This window comes from Bison bison, unplaced genomic scaffold (assembly GCF_000754665.1).
Source record: "Bison bison bison isolate TAMUID 2011002044 unplaced genomic scaffold, Bison_UMD1.0 scf7180017864473, whole genome shotgun sequence".
Classification (NCBI taxonomy): Eukaryota; Metazoa; Chordata; class Mammalia; order Artiodactyla; family Bovidae; genus Bison; species Bison bison.
Window position 1 is genome coordinate 2,586,087 of NW_011495034.1, and position 15,602 is coordinate 2,601,688.

General features: G+C 41.3%; 1 protein-coding gene across 5 annotated transcripts in view; it reads right to left on the minus strand.

Annotated features, from left to right (window-relative positions):
• Nucleotides 1-15,602, minus strand: part of UBE3D (ubiquitin protein ligase E3D) — a 171,521-nt gene that overhangs the window by 59,083 nt on the left and 96,836 nt on the right. For 3 of the 5 annotated variants that reach the window (XM_010861728.1, XM_010861729.1, XM_010861732.1), the window contains one exon: nucleotides 9,144-10,497. In XM_010861728.1, the coding sequence (XP_010860030.1) occupies nucleotides 10,203-10,497 (295 nt within the window). In that variant the 3' untranslated portion in view covers nucleotides 9,144-10,202. Of the gene's footprint in view, nucleotides 1-9,143; nucleotides 10,498-15,602 lie in introns of those variants that run through there. The other 2 variants (XM_010861730.1, XM_010861731.1) reach the window with 1 other exon arrangement.

Genomic DNA, 15,602 nt, shown 5'->3' on the forward strand with positions numbered 1-15,602 from the left:
TTTAATAAAACATTACCTTAAACGATATTAATAGCTATAATTTACCTAGATGTGAACATGGCATATGACAGACAAGGCCATTTATGTCGTGCAGTGTCTAAAGCAGACAAGAAGAAAGCAGTATAGAGTCAGAAACTTTTCTCTTCTTGGTAGCCCCTTTGTTGCAACTCATCTGTAAAGTTCTCGGGCCTCTGCCTACCCATTTGTTGGAGTCCTTGGAGACTGCATATATCTAAAAAAAGTTCCTAAGTTTAAATCACAACTTCAAACTTCCATACTAAACCAAATTTTTATGTGTTATTTTGTTTTCCTCCTCTGTTCTGATATAGATATTAAAACAGGTACTGAAAAAGTAGCCAGATGGTAATGTAAAATTATTAATTTCTGAACAGTTGAGAAGTTGAATAAAGTCAACCCTTGAAGAATGTGGGGGTTAATTTGTGTATAACTTACAGCTGGCCCTCTGTATTCACAGTTCCTCTTCCCATCAGTGCATTTGACCAACCTCAGACTGCATAGTGCTGTGGTATTTACCACTGAAATATACTATGTATAAGAGAAATTGTGTGGATCAATCCCACATTTTTCAAGGGTCAACTGTATATGGTTTTTATATTATGGAAAGGGTGACATTTAAGTATCATTGGGTTTCTTAAAGTTAAAACCAAACTACATACAAGTAATATAATGAACTGAGAATTTCCTGCTCTGGAATAGTTTATGAGACCCTTGGTTAAGGTGCTTCATTAGCTTCACCTTTCTCCAATTGAGAGTGTATGATTTCAAACCCATCAAGAGCTGAGGAAACACCCTTGACCAAGCCTATCAAGTGGTAACAGACACACTCTATTAAAAGCTATTTTGTTTCTTCTCTTCTACATAATTTCATTGTCTTATGCAACCATATAGTATATACATAAAACTATAGTTTCATGAAGTTCAATGTATTTGCCAGGATCCATACAGCTCAGAATACTCCCATAGCTGAAGTCTGTGGTTCTCTAAAGGATGATATTAATAAAAGATACTGTTGCTGCCATATGGTAAAAATAAGATGTAGAAGACCCCAGACCATTAAAGGGGACCATTTGCTACTTTCTCTGATGTAACTGCCATGGGATGGAATACATAATAGCTTCAGAACCAGAAGACCTAGGTGTGAAACACAGCCCTGCATTTACATGCTGTCATGATCTTGCCCATCCTGCTTACCTTCTGCCTCCTTGATATCGGAGTTGTTTTGAGGATTTTAAAAAGGATAATGTTTGTGAAAATACTTGAAATTATTGTAGAATACAGCAATTTATCTGAGGAAGAAAAAGAAGCCTCAATTCTGGAGAGCTAAACCCTTTAAAAGCTCATTCACACAGATTAGATGGTCTGGAGCAGTGGGTAGAGCTGGAGTTAGAGGTCAGATGCTAGAGTGAAGAGAAGGGGTTTCTCCAACTTGGCACTCAAGGCCATGGAACAGTCCTGCCATCTCAGTTGGGTATAAGCTTTCAATAGACTCCCCTTGGGAATTCTCAGTGTGAGTCAACCCATCAGTTAGGAGAGAGACAGTTTAGCCAGATGTGTGCACTCAGTCTCTCAGTCATGTCTGACTCTTTGTGACCCCATGGACTGTAGCCTGCCAGGCTCCTCCCTCCATGGGACTTTTTAGGCAAGAATACTGGAGTGGGTTGCCATTTCCTCCTCTAAGGGATCTTCCCAACCCAAGGATTGAACCCATATCTCCTGCATTGGCAGGCAGGTTCTTTTACCACTGAATTACTTGGGAAGCTTCAGCTAGATGGCTCCCTCCAATACCCGGCAATGCTGACTAGAGTGGGCAGCAGGTTGCAGACCCACAAAGCAATGCTCAGCCAGGGGCCTGCAGGGGGTCTGAACTGGTCCTGTGTGCCCTGTCAGGTGCTGAAGGAACATCTTATTTCTGTCTTTCTGAGCAAGGTGGCCCTGACCAGGAGGAGAGCCACCTAGTCAACTAAAGGGAGAGACATTCACCTTATTACAATCCATTGCTAAATATGCAGCACTACTTCTTTCAGAGATAAACAAGTCTCTGAAGCACATGTGAGTGCTGTGTGCATCATGGTCATCCAAATCTTTCAAGATTGGGCAGGACACTGTTTCCTCATTTGTGTTTTGAGAGCATTAATCCTATGAAATGCTCTGGACAGTCTTCCTGGTATCACATTTCAAAAATATTTTCTACATTCTTCAGCTAGAAGGGTCATATTGCCCCTTATACACATGAAAAGGCCCTGAAAAACCTTGAAGTTAAGAAAAACAAAATCTAATTTTATTTAACCAAACTTCTTTTAACAGGCAACATTATCTGGCAGTTAAGAATGGGAGGTATGGGTGTCTACAGCCAGGCTTTGAACCATATGTTCTTCCACTCACCAGCTGTATAAGCGTGGGAAAGTTAATCTCTCTGGCTCAGTTTTCGTGCCTGTAAAATGGGAATAATAATACATCTTCCTCATGGTGTTTTTCATGAAAATTAAATGAGCTAAAAAGTACAGATCGCTGAGAACAGGGTCTAGAATACAGAAAGCACTGAATAAATATTAGCTATCTGATGATTAACTATCTGTTTTCTAAGACACTTACTTATATCCTAAGCAACTTGTGTCCCATGGGATAGGGAAACAGAATAGGTAAAATCACTTGTAGCACAAAAAGTCTAGCAGAGGAATCAGAGTTTCAGTCTCCAATGTCGACTTCCCCTTCCTGTTTTTTATTTATAAAAATAAGGTCTTTGGACTAGTTGATCCTTCCAGCTACAATAGCCCAAGATTCTAAAAAAGAGGCACAGAACCATTAAACCCAACGTCCCCTTCTCAGTCCTGGATCCAACCTGGGTACCTTCCAGAGACCTCGTTCAAATTTTAAGTTGCCATGGTAAGACTTCAGGTTAAGGAACCAGTTGCAGCTCTGCAAGATGAATGTGGAAACTACATTCTGTCACCTCCCCGCAGAGCTCCGAAACGCTCAGCAGGGAATCAAACTGACAGCAGTTACAGTGGCAGCAGCTGCCACCTACCTGCTCCACAGTCGCTTCAGCCCCCTCAGCCTCAGTTTCTGCACCAAAGTATCACTCCAATTTTTCCCCTCTTGTGGTCTCCAGGGCCCAGAAGGTGCCTGGACATGTCCACTGGTCACCTACTCTGCTTATCTCAGATACTGCGTGCTCCTCCCAAGGGCCGAACTCTTCTTCGAATCTTCCTCATTTGTACAGAGCTCCAGGCTGTAATTTCAGATACTCATCTGTGCTCAATCTTGTTGACCTATCTCAAATTTGGACCTTATCTCTGGAGTCCACCCTGTCCCAGCAGGGGAAAAGCTGCTGCTTCTGCCCCGAGGGTGTCCTGTCCACACCTCTGCTTTCTCCTAGTTTAGTCTTTTGGAATTTTCTAGAATGTCAGATGGCTACACCACTTTGAATTTTACTTGTGAATCCATCTATCCATCTCTAGCAAGCCAACCAATATTTATTGAATGATTCCTACATGCAAGCAAACTTCTAAGTTCTGTTGATGCAATGATGAGCCGAAACATTCTCCCTGTTCCCATCGACACATATTTTAGTAGAGGAAAACACTCAAACTCATGTCCATTGAGGCAGTGATGCCATCCATCTTACCCTCCGTCATCTCATTCTCCTCCCACCTTCAATCTTTCCCAGCATCAGGGTCTTTTCCAGTGAGTCAGTTCTTCACATCAGCTGGCCAAAGGATTGGAGTTTAGGCTTCACCATCAGTCTTTCCAATGAATATCCAATGATTTCCTTTAGGGTTGACTGGTTGGATTTCCTTGCAGTCCAAGGGACTCTCAAGAGTCTTCTCCAACACCACAGTTCAAAAGCATAAATTCTTCTGTGCTCAGCTTTCCTTATGGTCCAACTCTCACATCCATACATGACTACTGGAAAAGCATAGCATTGACTAGATGAACCTTTGTCAACAAAGTAACGTCTCTGCTTTTTAATATGCTGTCTAGGTGGATCATAGCTTTTCTTCCAAGGAGCTAACATCTTTTGATTTCATGGCTGCAGTCATCATCTGCAGTGATTTTGGAGCCCCCAAAAATAAAGTCAGCCACTGTTTCCACATCTATTTGCCTCATCTATCTGAAGTGGTGGGACCAGATGTCACGTTCTTTGTTTTCTGAATGTTGAATTTTAAGCCAACTTTTTCCACTCTCCTCTTTCACTTTCATCAAGAGGCTCTTTAGTTCTATTTCACTTTCTGCCATAAGAGTGGTGTCACCTGCAAATCTGAGGTTATTGATATTTCTCCCAGCAATCTCAATTCCAGCTTGTGCTTCATCCAGCCCGGCATTTTGCATGATGTACACTGCATATAAGTTAAATAAGTAGGGTGACAAAATGCAGTCTTGACTTATTCCTTTCCCGATTTTAAACCAGTCTGTTGTTTGTTCCATGTCCAGTTCTACTTGCATGTACAGTTCTACTTGCATATGCAGTTCACCTGCATATAGATTTCTCAGGAGGCAGGTCAGGTGGTCTGATATTCCCATCTCTTGAAAAATTTTCCACAGTGTCTTGTGATCCACACAGTCAAAGGCTTTAGCATAGTCAATAAAGCAGAAGTAGATGTCTTTCTGGAACTCTCTTGCTTTTTCAATGATCCAATGGATGTTGGCAATTTGATCTCTGGTTCCTCTGCCTTTTCTAAATCCAGTTTGAACTTCTGGAAGTTCACGGTTCACGTACTGTTGAAGCCTTGCTTGGAGAACTCTGGGCATTACTTTGCTAGCATGTGAGATGAGTGCAACTGTATGGTAGTTTGAGCATTCTTTGGCATTGCCTTTCTTTGGGACTGAAATGAAAACTGACCTTTTCCAGTCCTGTGGCCACTGCTGAGTTTTCCAAATTTGCTGGCATACTGAGTGCAGCACTTTCACAGCATCATCTTTTAGGATTTGAAATAGCTCAACTGGAATTCCATCACCTCCACCAGCTTTGTACGTAGTGATATTTCCTAAGACTCACTGGACTTCGCATTCCAGAATGTGTGGCTCTAGGTGAGTGATCACACCATTGTGGTTATATGGGTCATGAAGATCTATTTTGTATAGTTCTTCTGTGTATTCTTGCCATGTTTTCTTAATATCTTCTGCTTCTGTTAGGTCCATACCATTTCTATCCTTTATTGTGCCCATCTTTGCATGAAATGTTCCCTTGGTATCTCTAATTTTCTTGGCGAGAGCTCTAGTCTTTCCCATTCTATTGTTTTCTTCTGTTTCTTTGCTTTGATCTCTGAGGACGGCTTTCTTATCTCTCCTTGCTATCTTTTGAAACTCTGCATTCAAATGGGTATATCTTTCCTTTTCTCCTTTGCATTTAGCTTATCTTCTCAGCTATTTGTAAGGCCTCATCAGACAACCATTTTGCCTTTTTGCATTTCTTTTTCTTGGGGATGGTCTTGATCACTGCTTCCTGTACAATGCCATGAACCTCTGTCCACAGTTCTTCAAGCACTCTATCAGATCTAATCTCTTGAATCTATTTGTCATTTCTATTGTATAATCGTAAGGGATTTGATTTAGGTCATACCTGAATGATCTGGTGGTTTTCCTTACTTTCTTCAATTTAAGTCAATATTTGACTTAAATTGACTTGTTCTTTCAATTTAAATTGACTTTCTTCAATTTAAGTCAATATTTGACTTAAACTGACTTGTTGCCAATATTTGGCAACAAGGAGTTCATGATCTGAACCACACATGATCTGAGTCCGCTCCTGGTCTTGTTTTTGCTGACTATATAGAGTTTCTCCATCTCTGGCTGCAAAGAATGTAATCAATCTGATTTCGGTGTTGACCATCTGGTGATGTCCATGTGTAGAGTCTTCTCTTGTGTTGTTGGAAGAGGGTGTTTGCTATGAGCAGTGCATTCTCTTGGCAAAACTCTGTTAACCTTGCCCAGCTTTGTTTTGTACTCCAAGGCCAAAGTTGCCTGTTACTCCAAGTAGCTCTTGACTTCCCACTTTTGCATTCCAGTCCCCTATAATGAAAGGGACATCTTTTTTGGGTGTTAGTTCTAGAAGGTCTTGTAGGTCTTCATAGAACTGTTCAACTTCAGCTTCTTCAATATTACTGGTCGGGGCATAGACTTGGATTATTGTGATATTGAATGGTTTGCCTTGGAAACGAACAGAGATCATTCTGTCGTGTTTGAGACTGCACTCAACTATTGCATTTTGGACTCTTTCATTGACCATGATGGCTACTCCATTTCTTCTAAGGGGTTCTTGCCCACAGTAGTAGACATAATGGTCATCTGAGTTAAATTCACCCATTCTAATCCATTTTAGTTCACTGATTCCTAAAATGTCTATGTTCACTCTTGCCATCTCCTGTTTGACCACTTCCAATGTACCTTGATTCATGGACCTAATATTCCAGGTTCCTAAGCCATATTGCTCTTTACAGCGTCGGACTTTACTTCCATCACCAGTCACATCCACAACTGGTTGCTGTTTCTGCTTTGGCTCTGTCTCTTCATTCTGTCTGGAGTTATTTCTCCACTGAATTCTAGTAGCATATTGGGTACCTACTGACCTGGGGAGGTCATCTTTCAGTGTTTTATCTTTTTGCCTTTTCTTACTGTTCATGGGGTTCTCAAGGCAAGAATACCGAAGTGGTTTGCCATTCCCTTCTCCAATGGACCACGTTTTGTGAGAACTCTCCATCATGAACCGTCCATCTTGGGTGGCCCTACACAGCATGGCTTATAGTTTTACTGAGTTAGACAAGGCTGCGGTCCATGTGATCAGTTGGATAGTTTTCTGTGATTGTGGTTTTCATTCTGTCTGCCCTCTGACAGAGAAGGAAAAGATGCTTATGGAAGCTTCCTGATGGGAGAGACTGACAGATGAAGTGAGATCTGAAAAACAAGAGGACCCAGCCTTGCAAAGGTCTTGTCCAGAGTGTTCTCCTGCAAGCACAGAGAACAGCCAGTGCACACTCAGAGACCAGGACCAGATCAGGAAAGGGAGTAGGAAATAAGGCCAGTGCAGCTGGAACAGAGTGAGAGGGAGTGAGTAGATGAGACTGGGGACAGATGTTGCCGGCCCATAGAGGTCTAGATTAAGGAGCCTGAATTTTGTTCTCATTGTGATAGGAATCAACTGTAAGCAGGGAGTGACATGGTAAATCCATCCTTCTTCTTGGGGCATGTGTTCCCAAACAATACAACTATAGTATGTGCTTAGCAATACATCAGTGATTCTCAACGAAATTCTACATTCTGTTTGCTCATCATCATACCAGGGATATTAAGATACTGGACCAGGGCTGAAGTGAAAATTATAACAAAACTACCCAATGATATCCCTGTTAGGCTGGGAATTACACTGCAATTTAAGAACTTAAGAAGTTAGAATTTCAGATACATTATTAGCTCTAATTAATAAGTCAGTCCTTCTGGGATTTGCTAGTGATAAGAGCTCAGGCAGCATCGCAGTCTGAATGAAAAACATTTTTACAGAAAAAGCAGGATTGCTCACAGTAACTTACTCGGCCTAGAAAGTTAGAGAACTGAAAATGTAACGATGGTATCTTTAACAAGTGTCATCCTACTACTTTATAGCTCTTGCCAATACAGGCCTTTAAAAAAAAAGTGTACTAAAGTGAGTTTCCAATTGAAAAGATCAATGCAGGCAACATTAACAGCCCCATTCCTTGCCATTGTAATAAATGATGAGGTAGGTGTTTCAAAGATGCAAAAGCAGAGCATCCCTTTCTAATCTTGACAGACATCCTACCCTGTTCACTGATCCTGTATCTTGGAGTGAAGACCTGCATGGGGAAGTTGATTCCTGCAGTGTTCCTGGTGAGTCTTTCCAGGGGTAGCAGCAGGGACAACATCTCTTTAGCAGACACTGTTCACGAACCTGTGCCTAGCTTATCTATACCACTGAAACTGGCAAAGCATGTGTGCTCCTGACAATCATATTTGGCAAATGGACTGAAATCAGTCACTAACAAGGGGGCAGTCAGTAATTAACATCCTGACGGTGAGAGCTCCTGTGATGAGAGGTGCCAGGAGCAAACGCTGATGGTACCTAGGGTGGGCCAGGCTTTTGTGCCTGTGTGTGTATGTGTGCTCAAAGTGAGATCCTCGAAGGGAGCTGGGTTTCCTCCATCTCCTGTAGAAGATATACAATTGGGCCTCCTCTCAAATCCCCCATGCCTGGCTTAGATTACTCTTTTACCTTTAATCTCTTTAAGACTTGTGTGGAGGATACTTTGTAATAAAACGACTCTCAATTTATATCACCCATGGATGACTGTTCTATCTCCCCAATAGGCTATAAAATCCTTCAAGTCCGAGTCATTTCTTTTGCTCCCCACTCACCTGTCATATAAAAACAACCAACAGTGTAGGAGGGAGTGAAATAAAACATAATTGTCTTCAGCCTCGCTCCCCAAAGATAACCACTATTAAGTTCCTTGCATCTCCCATAAAAGTTTGCGGGCAAACTTCTATGTTATTCAGTGTTCAATCCAAGGAGCAAGACTTAGAAGAAATATGGATTGATACATAGAATTTCAAATCAGTTCCGGTTCAGGGCAGTATGTGTGCACGTGTGCTAAGTTGCTTCAGTCTTGTCTGACTCTGTGACCCCATGGACTGTAGCCCACCAGGCTCCTCTGTCCATGGGATTCTCTATGCAAGAATATTGGTGTGGGTTGCCATTTTCTTCTCCAGGGGATCTTCCCAACCCAGGGATGGGACCCACATCTCTTAAGTCTCCTGCATTGGCAGGCGGATTCTTTACCACTAGCACCACCTGGGAAACCCCACAGGGAAGTAGACAAATAAATAATTATAAATTAGTACTAATTAATTATAAATTAGTACATCAGTACATAAAAGGGGTGTACATAAATTATACATAAATTAGTACATAATTAGGTCTTCCCTGGTGGCTCAGTCGGTAAAGAATCTGCATGCAATGCAGGAAACCCCAGTTTGATCCCTGGGTCAGGAAGATCCCCTGGAGAAGGGAACGGCAACCCACTCCAGTATTCTTGCCTAGAGATTCCCATGGACAGAGGAGCCTGGCAGGCTACAGTCCATGGGGTCACAAAGAGTCAAACACGACCGAGTGACTAACACTTCAAGGGGTATAGTGGACATTCCAAGGTAGATGAGACCACTTGGTTATCACAGCACAAGCCTGGCAAGTCCAGCTCTGTCTCTAACATGCTGGCTGTTCTCTGGCCAACTGACTCCATCTCTCTGTATCTCAGTTTCCTCTCCTACAAAATCAGAATCTGTTCTCTATAGTCCTTGAATCCAAGAACTTGGAAGTAACAGTTGAGTAATGATAAATACAAACAGGTATGCCACAGCCAAAGTCTGGAATGTGTTATCAGAAAGACAATCACAAAGACAATCAATGTAACAGAATTCCAGGAGAATACAGTTGCAAATTATTATGGAACAGTTATTACTATTTTTAACTAAATTCCTGAGCTGTAATTCACAGGAAAACCCACATCTTGTTTTAACACAGAGATGCACCAAACAATATCCTCTGATTCGGAAGTTATCTTAGGCCATCAGCAACTCTTCACAAGTACAAACAACCACTCAGATTCACTCATTTCTCAGCAATGCATGTGGCCTGCTCACCAGCAGTAGAGGGCTTGGGAATATTTTTCCATTGCTGAGAGTTAGACATAAGCTCAATAACATTTGGTAGCTACAGGGTCACACCTGAAGTGACTAGTCAACATCTGAATTCTCATATGCCACCTTGGTGACAACTAGCTGACTACCAGGGAGGGGGTCTTCCTAGTGGTCAGTCTACATGTGATGTTGTTTGACCACATCCAATACCAGGAGCACAGATAAATCTCAGAGGAGGGAAGGACTGGGACAGAGGAAAAGAGAGTGGGTAGAACATGATCACTGTTAATCCTCCATTCAGCAATGTGACTGTAAGCTAAAAGCAGATGACACTAATGATGGCTGAAAATCCTTGTTCTAGGAAAAGCTGGGAAAAGGGAAGTAGCATTCACAAGTGTCTTTGCTGAATGTTCTTGCCTTTTCTCTTGGAGGCAGGAAAGACAGAGATAAAGAGAACCAATCCTGGGGTTAGGGAGATATGGGTTTGGCCACTACTCGACAATTACCTTATCAGTTTTGAGGTTCCATTTGTCCATTTACTTAGAATGAGTCAGAAAAGGCAATACTTGCATTATGTTTATGATCATGTGAAAATGTACCTTTCCATGGGCTGTTCCTATGAAAGTCAGGATCCTTAAAACACAATGACAAGTCAAACTGAGAAATGACACTCTCAAGGAACCAGTCCTTACCTGGAAAGAATTCATACAGCGGAGGGATGGAGGCAGTGTGGCATTACTCTTCGACAGTATCAACAGCAGCTCCAGGCAGGTTGTAGAGGGCAGGGTGAGGGAGTGTACACTGAGGTCATTTTCCCACAAGCTGGAGAGCCTGAAACACACAGATTTGTGCAACTTCGTCATTCCATTCAGCCAGAAGTATTTCAAAAATCTGATATAAGGAGAAAACTTTCTGCTGTGGGAGAGAAAGAGCAATGTACAAGAAACAGAAATAAAACGGTTATACTAAAAATTCAGAGAACATGAACAAGGCATTCTTCTAGTGCTTCTGATATAAAACAAATGAATAAGGCAATTTTTTTCAGGTCAACATCTCATACTCAAAGGTGAAGAGTCATATGAAATGCAGTCTTATTTGTGAGGGATCTATGCAGGGGGTGCTAATATAACACACTGAATGCTTCCTTTGTTCTATGTGCTGTCTCACATGCAGTATCTTGTTCAACCCCCAGATGCTATGACGTGGAACAATTGTTATCCCATCCTCCAGATGTAGAAATTGTTTCTGACCTGGATATGCCTTATGAAATATCTAGTTCTGCTTTTTTCAAATACTTAAAACGTGACAGAATCCTTTTATTAAAAAAGCTTGTAAAAGCCCTGTTCGTAATGCAAACAAGAGCAAAGCTGCTCTGTTGGAAGGGGAAAGGTCGGCAGGAGGCTCACTTCATCTGCCACAGAGGCCCATGGGGCAGCTTTGCTACTCCCTGTGGAACCTGCTCGAAATTCCTCTCACAGCAACGTGAGGGAGCTGAGGGCTAGAAAAGCAGAGAGACTTGTCTGAAATGAGGCAGATGTTTAGAAAATACTATGGCTGGCTCTGGATCCTGGTTTCCTAACTTCAGAATCAGAAGGTGTTCTCTATAGTCCTTGAATCTGGGACCCCCATCTAGTGCTTAAGCAAAGGGAAAATCAGGAAAGCATTAGGAGAAAACAACACAGTAACAAGAGTGCGAGTCTTACTCTTATCAACTCTTCTATTTACTCAAGTATTTCCTGCCTGAGCCCCTAACCAAAGTGTCTCTTATCACTGTCTTAATTTTTAAAGAGAAACGTATGTGTATATTAAATAAATATATTTCTCTTTATATACACACACACACATACATCACATACATATATATATATATATATATATGTATGTATGTATTTGCCTTTCTCTAAACCTCTCTCTGTAAAGGCACCTTTAACGAAATCAATGGTGAATTCTGGAAGTTGAAAGAGCATCAGTGGTTGAGGGCATACAGGGTTAACACTTTATGTGACAAGTCACAGCAGATGGTTTAGCTATATGGTCCACAGGTTATTAGGCTGATGCATTGTTGATGTGTGGTGGGGAGTTAACTCTTCTCTGAAGCATCTGTCTACTAGCAGGACTGGAATACAACACTGTCCACTTTCCTAAAAATGGCTGTTTCAGCAAGCTGAGTGCCTTTTCTGTGTTTTAAAAATTACGATTTTATGTTTAATGGCTGTGTTATTCTTTCCACTTTTACTAATCATATAACATTCCCATATTTCACAGGAAATAAAAATCTTGCTGTCTCTGGTAAAACCCCAATGTCATACTAATGCAGTGGCTTGCAGCTCAACCTCTCCTCCACCCTCCTTAGGCTCCATAAACCACACTGTTCCTTTTCATTCCCTGAACTGATTTATACTACACATCCTGTGTCTTGCTCATACAGTCTTCTGAACCTGGAAGGTTGTTATCTTTCCTGGTGAACTTCTGTTCACCCTGCAAGATCCACTTAGGTATCACTTCCTTGGGGACATCCTCCTTTTTCCCTTACGAGAATTAACTACTTGCTTCACTCCACACTTGTACCTATTACAACACTTCACCACCACCCTCCTTGTATTCTTATCTGGGATGTGTCTACATCTTGGATTGATCCTAAATCAGACATGGAAACCACGGCCTATGGATTTCTCTAATTCTGCAGCTAGTGTGGAAATAAAGATTAGTGTTGTTTTTCCTCAGACACACCTAGGTATTGACTTTTTGCTGGCTAAAAGCAATAGCAATTTTTCACTTTTATTGTATATTCAATAAACAACTTAAGTTTTTAGAATCTATACCCCCTGGCCCATCACCCACAATAGGTCGTTTTATTCTTGAGTTGAAAGGAAGCAGTGGCGCCTGCTTTTCATTGTTGTGTTGTGGTTGGTGATGTGCCCGCCTCCCGCTCTGAGAGACAGAAATGTCCTTGGGGCAGGGGAAAATCTGTCTGCTCTTTGAGACCCTAGTGCCTCACACATTATGAGCCTTCCATCTGTGTTAGTTGAATGAATAAACCAGTGGGTCCTTTGGTAGAAAGTGTTTAGAGGTTTTGACCCTTTTTTTTTTTTTGAGGGGTAGTGATAGTGGGGACCTTAAAGTATATACAGTAAACAGATATTTAAAAGGGAATCATTTTTATAGAAAGCAATGTTTTTATAATTTTCTAAATTTTGACTGTTCTTAGTCCATTGTTGTCACAGGGCTGTGTTACTTCTGTTTCTAAGCCAGGATTAGCTTTCTACAGTTCTTGTGGTGATAGCTTTTTGAAACTTGCTATCCGCACAGGAGATAGGAGAAAATAGCCATTACCTTGTTTAATCATAGTATTAAAGAGCTACTCCTGTACTATAAACAGGTTTTTGCCAAGTGTGGGTATTTCAGTTCCTTTTTGTAAATCCATGACATTTCTGTTTAATTCAGCAGTTTTTCATCAGGCAGGATCTGGTGACACTTTGCACCTGGCTAGAGGAGAAGACAGGGGAAGGCAATGGCACCCCACTCCAGTACTCTTGCCTGGAAACTCCCATGGACAGAGAAGCCTGGTGGGCTGCAGTCCATGAGGTCGCTGAGAGTTGGACACGACTGAGTGACTTCCCTTTCACTTTTCACTTTCATGCATTGGAGAAGGAAATGGCAACCCACTCCAGTATTCTTGCCTGGAGAATCCTAGGGGCGGGGGAGCCTGGTGGGCTGCCATCTCTGGGGTCACACAGAGTTGGACACGACTGAAGCGACTTAGCAGCAGCAGCAAAGCTATTTTTATCCTGAATTTTTTTTAAGTTTCTTGAAAGGGTCTTTGCTTTCTCTAAATTGGATCTTGCCTCAACAAGTAACTGCCTTGGAGCAGGAATGTCCCTTGGGGACTAATCTGCAAAACTTAACCCGGCTCATCCTGTAAGGATGTCCCAAGATGAAGGGAAAACTGCCACTTGGACCAGGGCTGCTGTAGCTCAGAGTTAAGGCTCCTGCCAATCAGAGATCATCTTCATGCCACTTTCACTTTTCATCATTTTCCACTCCTCTTTTGCCAGTAATTATATTTGCAGGAGTAAAGGGAAATGGTGAATCACACAAATAAATTGTTTTAGAACAGAGTTAGCTTATGGTGAGAAAGTGCTCTCTATATTTATGCCTAATTTGGACAGGTTTTAAGCCTTAGATTGCTTCTGAGTGCCGTCTCACCTGTGCCTACCCATTCAGAGGGCCAGGCACTCTCTTGTTGGTTGTTGTCTCTAACCTATAGCAGCCCTGAAAGGCAGACCCATTAAAGTTGAGGAAACCAAAGGTCAGAGAGTTTAAGTGATGGTCCAACATCACACAGCTAGTGGGTGATGGGACCAGGATTCACTCATGCAGGCCTGATTTCAGAGCCTGCTGTCTCCCCACGATGTCACACTGAGGACACCATAAGCATTGTATCCTCTCTAAGAAAACCATGAGTAGGACCAACGCCTGTTTTTTTGTATGTGAACTCTTTAGTTGTAAAAGATACAGTTGAAAGCATCTTCACATTTCTGTAGGAAGTTAGTTTATCGTTCTTAAGCTGCTGCTTTATTATACATATATTCTAAAATGTAAGAAAAGTGTACATCCGTGGTGGATTCATGTTGATGTATGGCAAAACCAATACAATACTGTAAAGTAATTAGCCTCCAATTAAAATAAATACATTTAAATTTTTTAAAAAAAGGAAAAAAAAAAAAGAAAAGAAAAGTGGTAAGATGGGCATAGGGAAAACAGCCATATGCCATGGTAAGTGAAAAGAGTTCTACAGTGAGAAAAAAGAAATCAAGAGGTAACACAATAAATATAAGTGGTTATTTCCATGAGAGGAATATAATAACCTGGGTTTTACATTTTCTTCTTTCTTATTTTCCAAGTGTTAATTTTTATAATCAGAAACAAGTTATATTATGATGTTGATGTGATCTGTGGTACAGGAAAAAGAAATGTATTAATGCTGTTCTAAGGTGTCAACATACTGATAAATGGCTATGGTGTGATCCATCAAAGAGGACACTCAAATGGAAAATAAAATACATTAGTACTGTCTTGTCACCCACCAGCATGTCACCTTGGACAAGCCAAGTTTCCTCATGAGATCTTAGAGTTTACACATAATCTATCCAATGTATCCAGTCATCAAAATTTACACAAAAGGACACATTCAATCTCACAAATGATAATCATAGTGGAAAAAGACAGTAAGTTATACATGTTGTTAGGTTGATGCAAAACACAGAACCAAAGATCAAATTGCCCACATCTGTTGGAACACAGAAAAAGCAAAAGAATTCCAGAAAAACGTCTACTTCTGTTTCATTGACTATGCTAAAGCCTTTGATTGTGTGGATCATAACAAACTGTGGAAACTTCTTCAAGAGATGGGAATACCAGATTACCTTACCTTCTTCTTGAGAAATCTGTATGCAGGACAAGAAGCAACAGTTATAACCGATCATGGAACAACGGACTGGTTCCAAATTGGGAAAGGAGAATGTCAAGGCTATATACTGTCACCCTGCTTATTTAAATTATATGCAGAGTACAACATGCAAAATGCTGGACTGGATGAAGCACAAGCTGGAATCAAGACTGACAGAAGAAATATCAATAACCTCAGATATGTAGATAAACATCACCCTTATGGCAGAAAGCAAAGAGGAACTAAAGAGTCTCTTGAAGAAAGTGAAAGAGGAGCATGAAAAAGCTGGCTTAAAACTCAACATTCAAGAAACGAAGATCATGCCATCCAGTCCCATCACTTTATGGCAAATAGATGGGGAAACAATGGAAACAGTGAGAGACTTTATTTTGGGGGCTCCAAAATCACTGCAGATGGTGACTGCAGCCATGAAATTAAAAGAGGCTTGCTCCTTGGAAGAAAAGCTATGACAAACATAGACAGCATA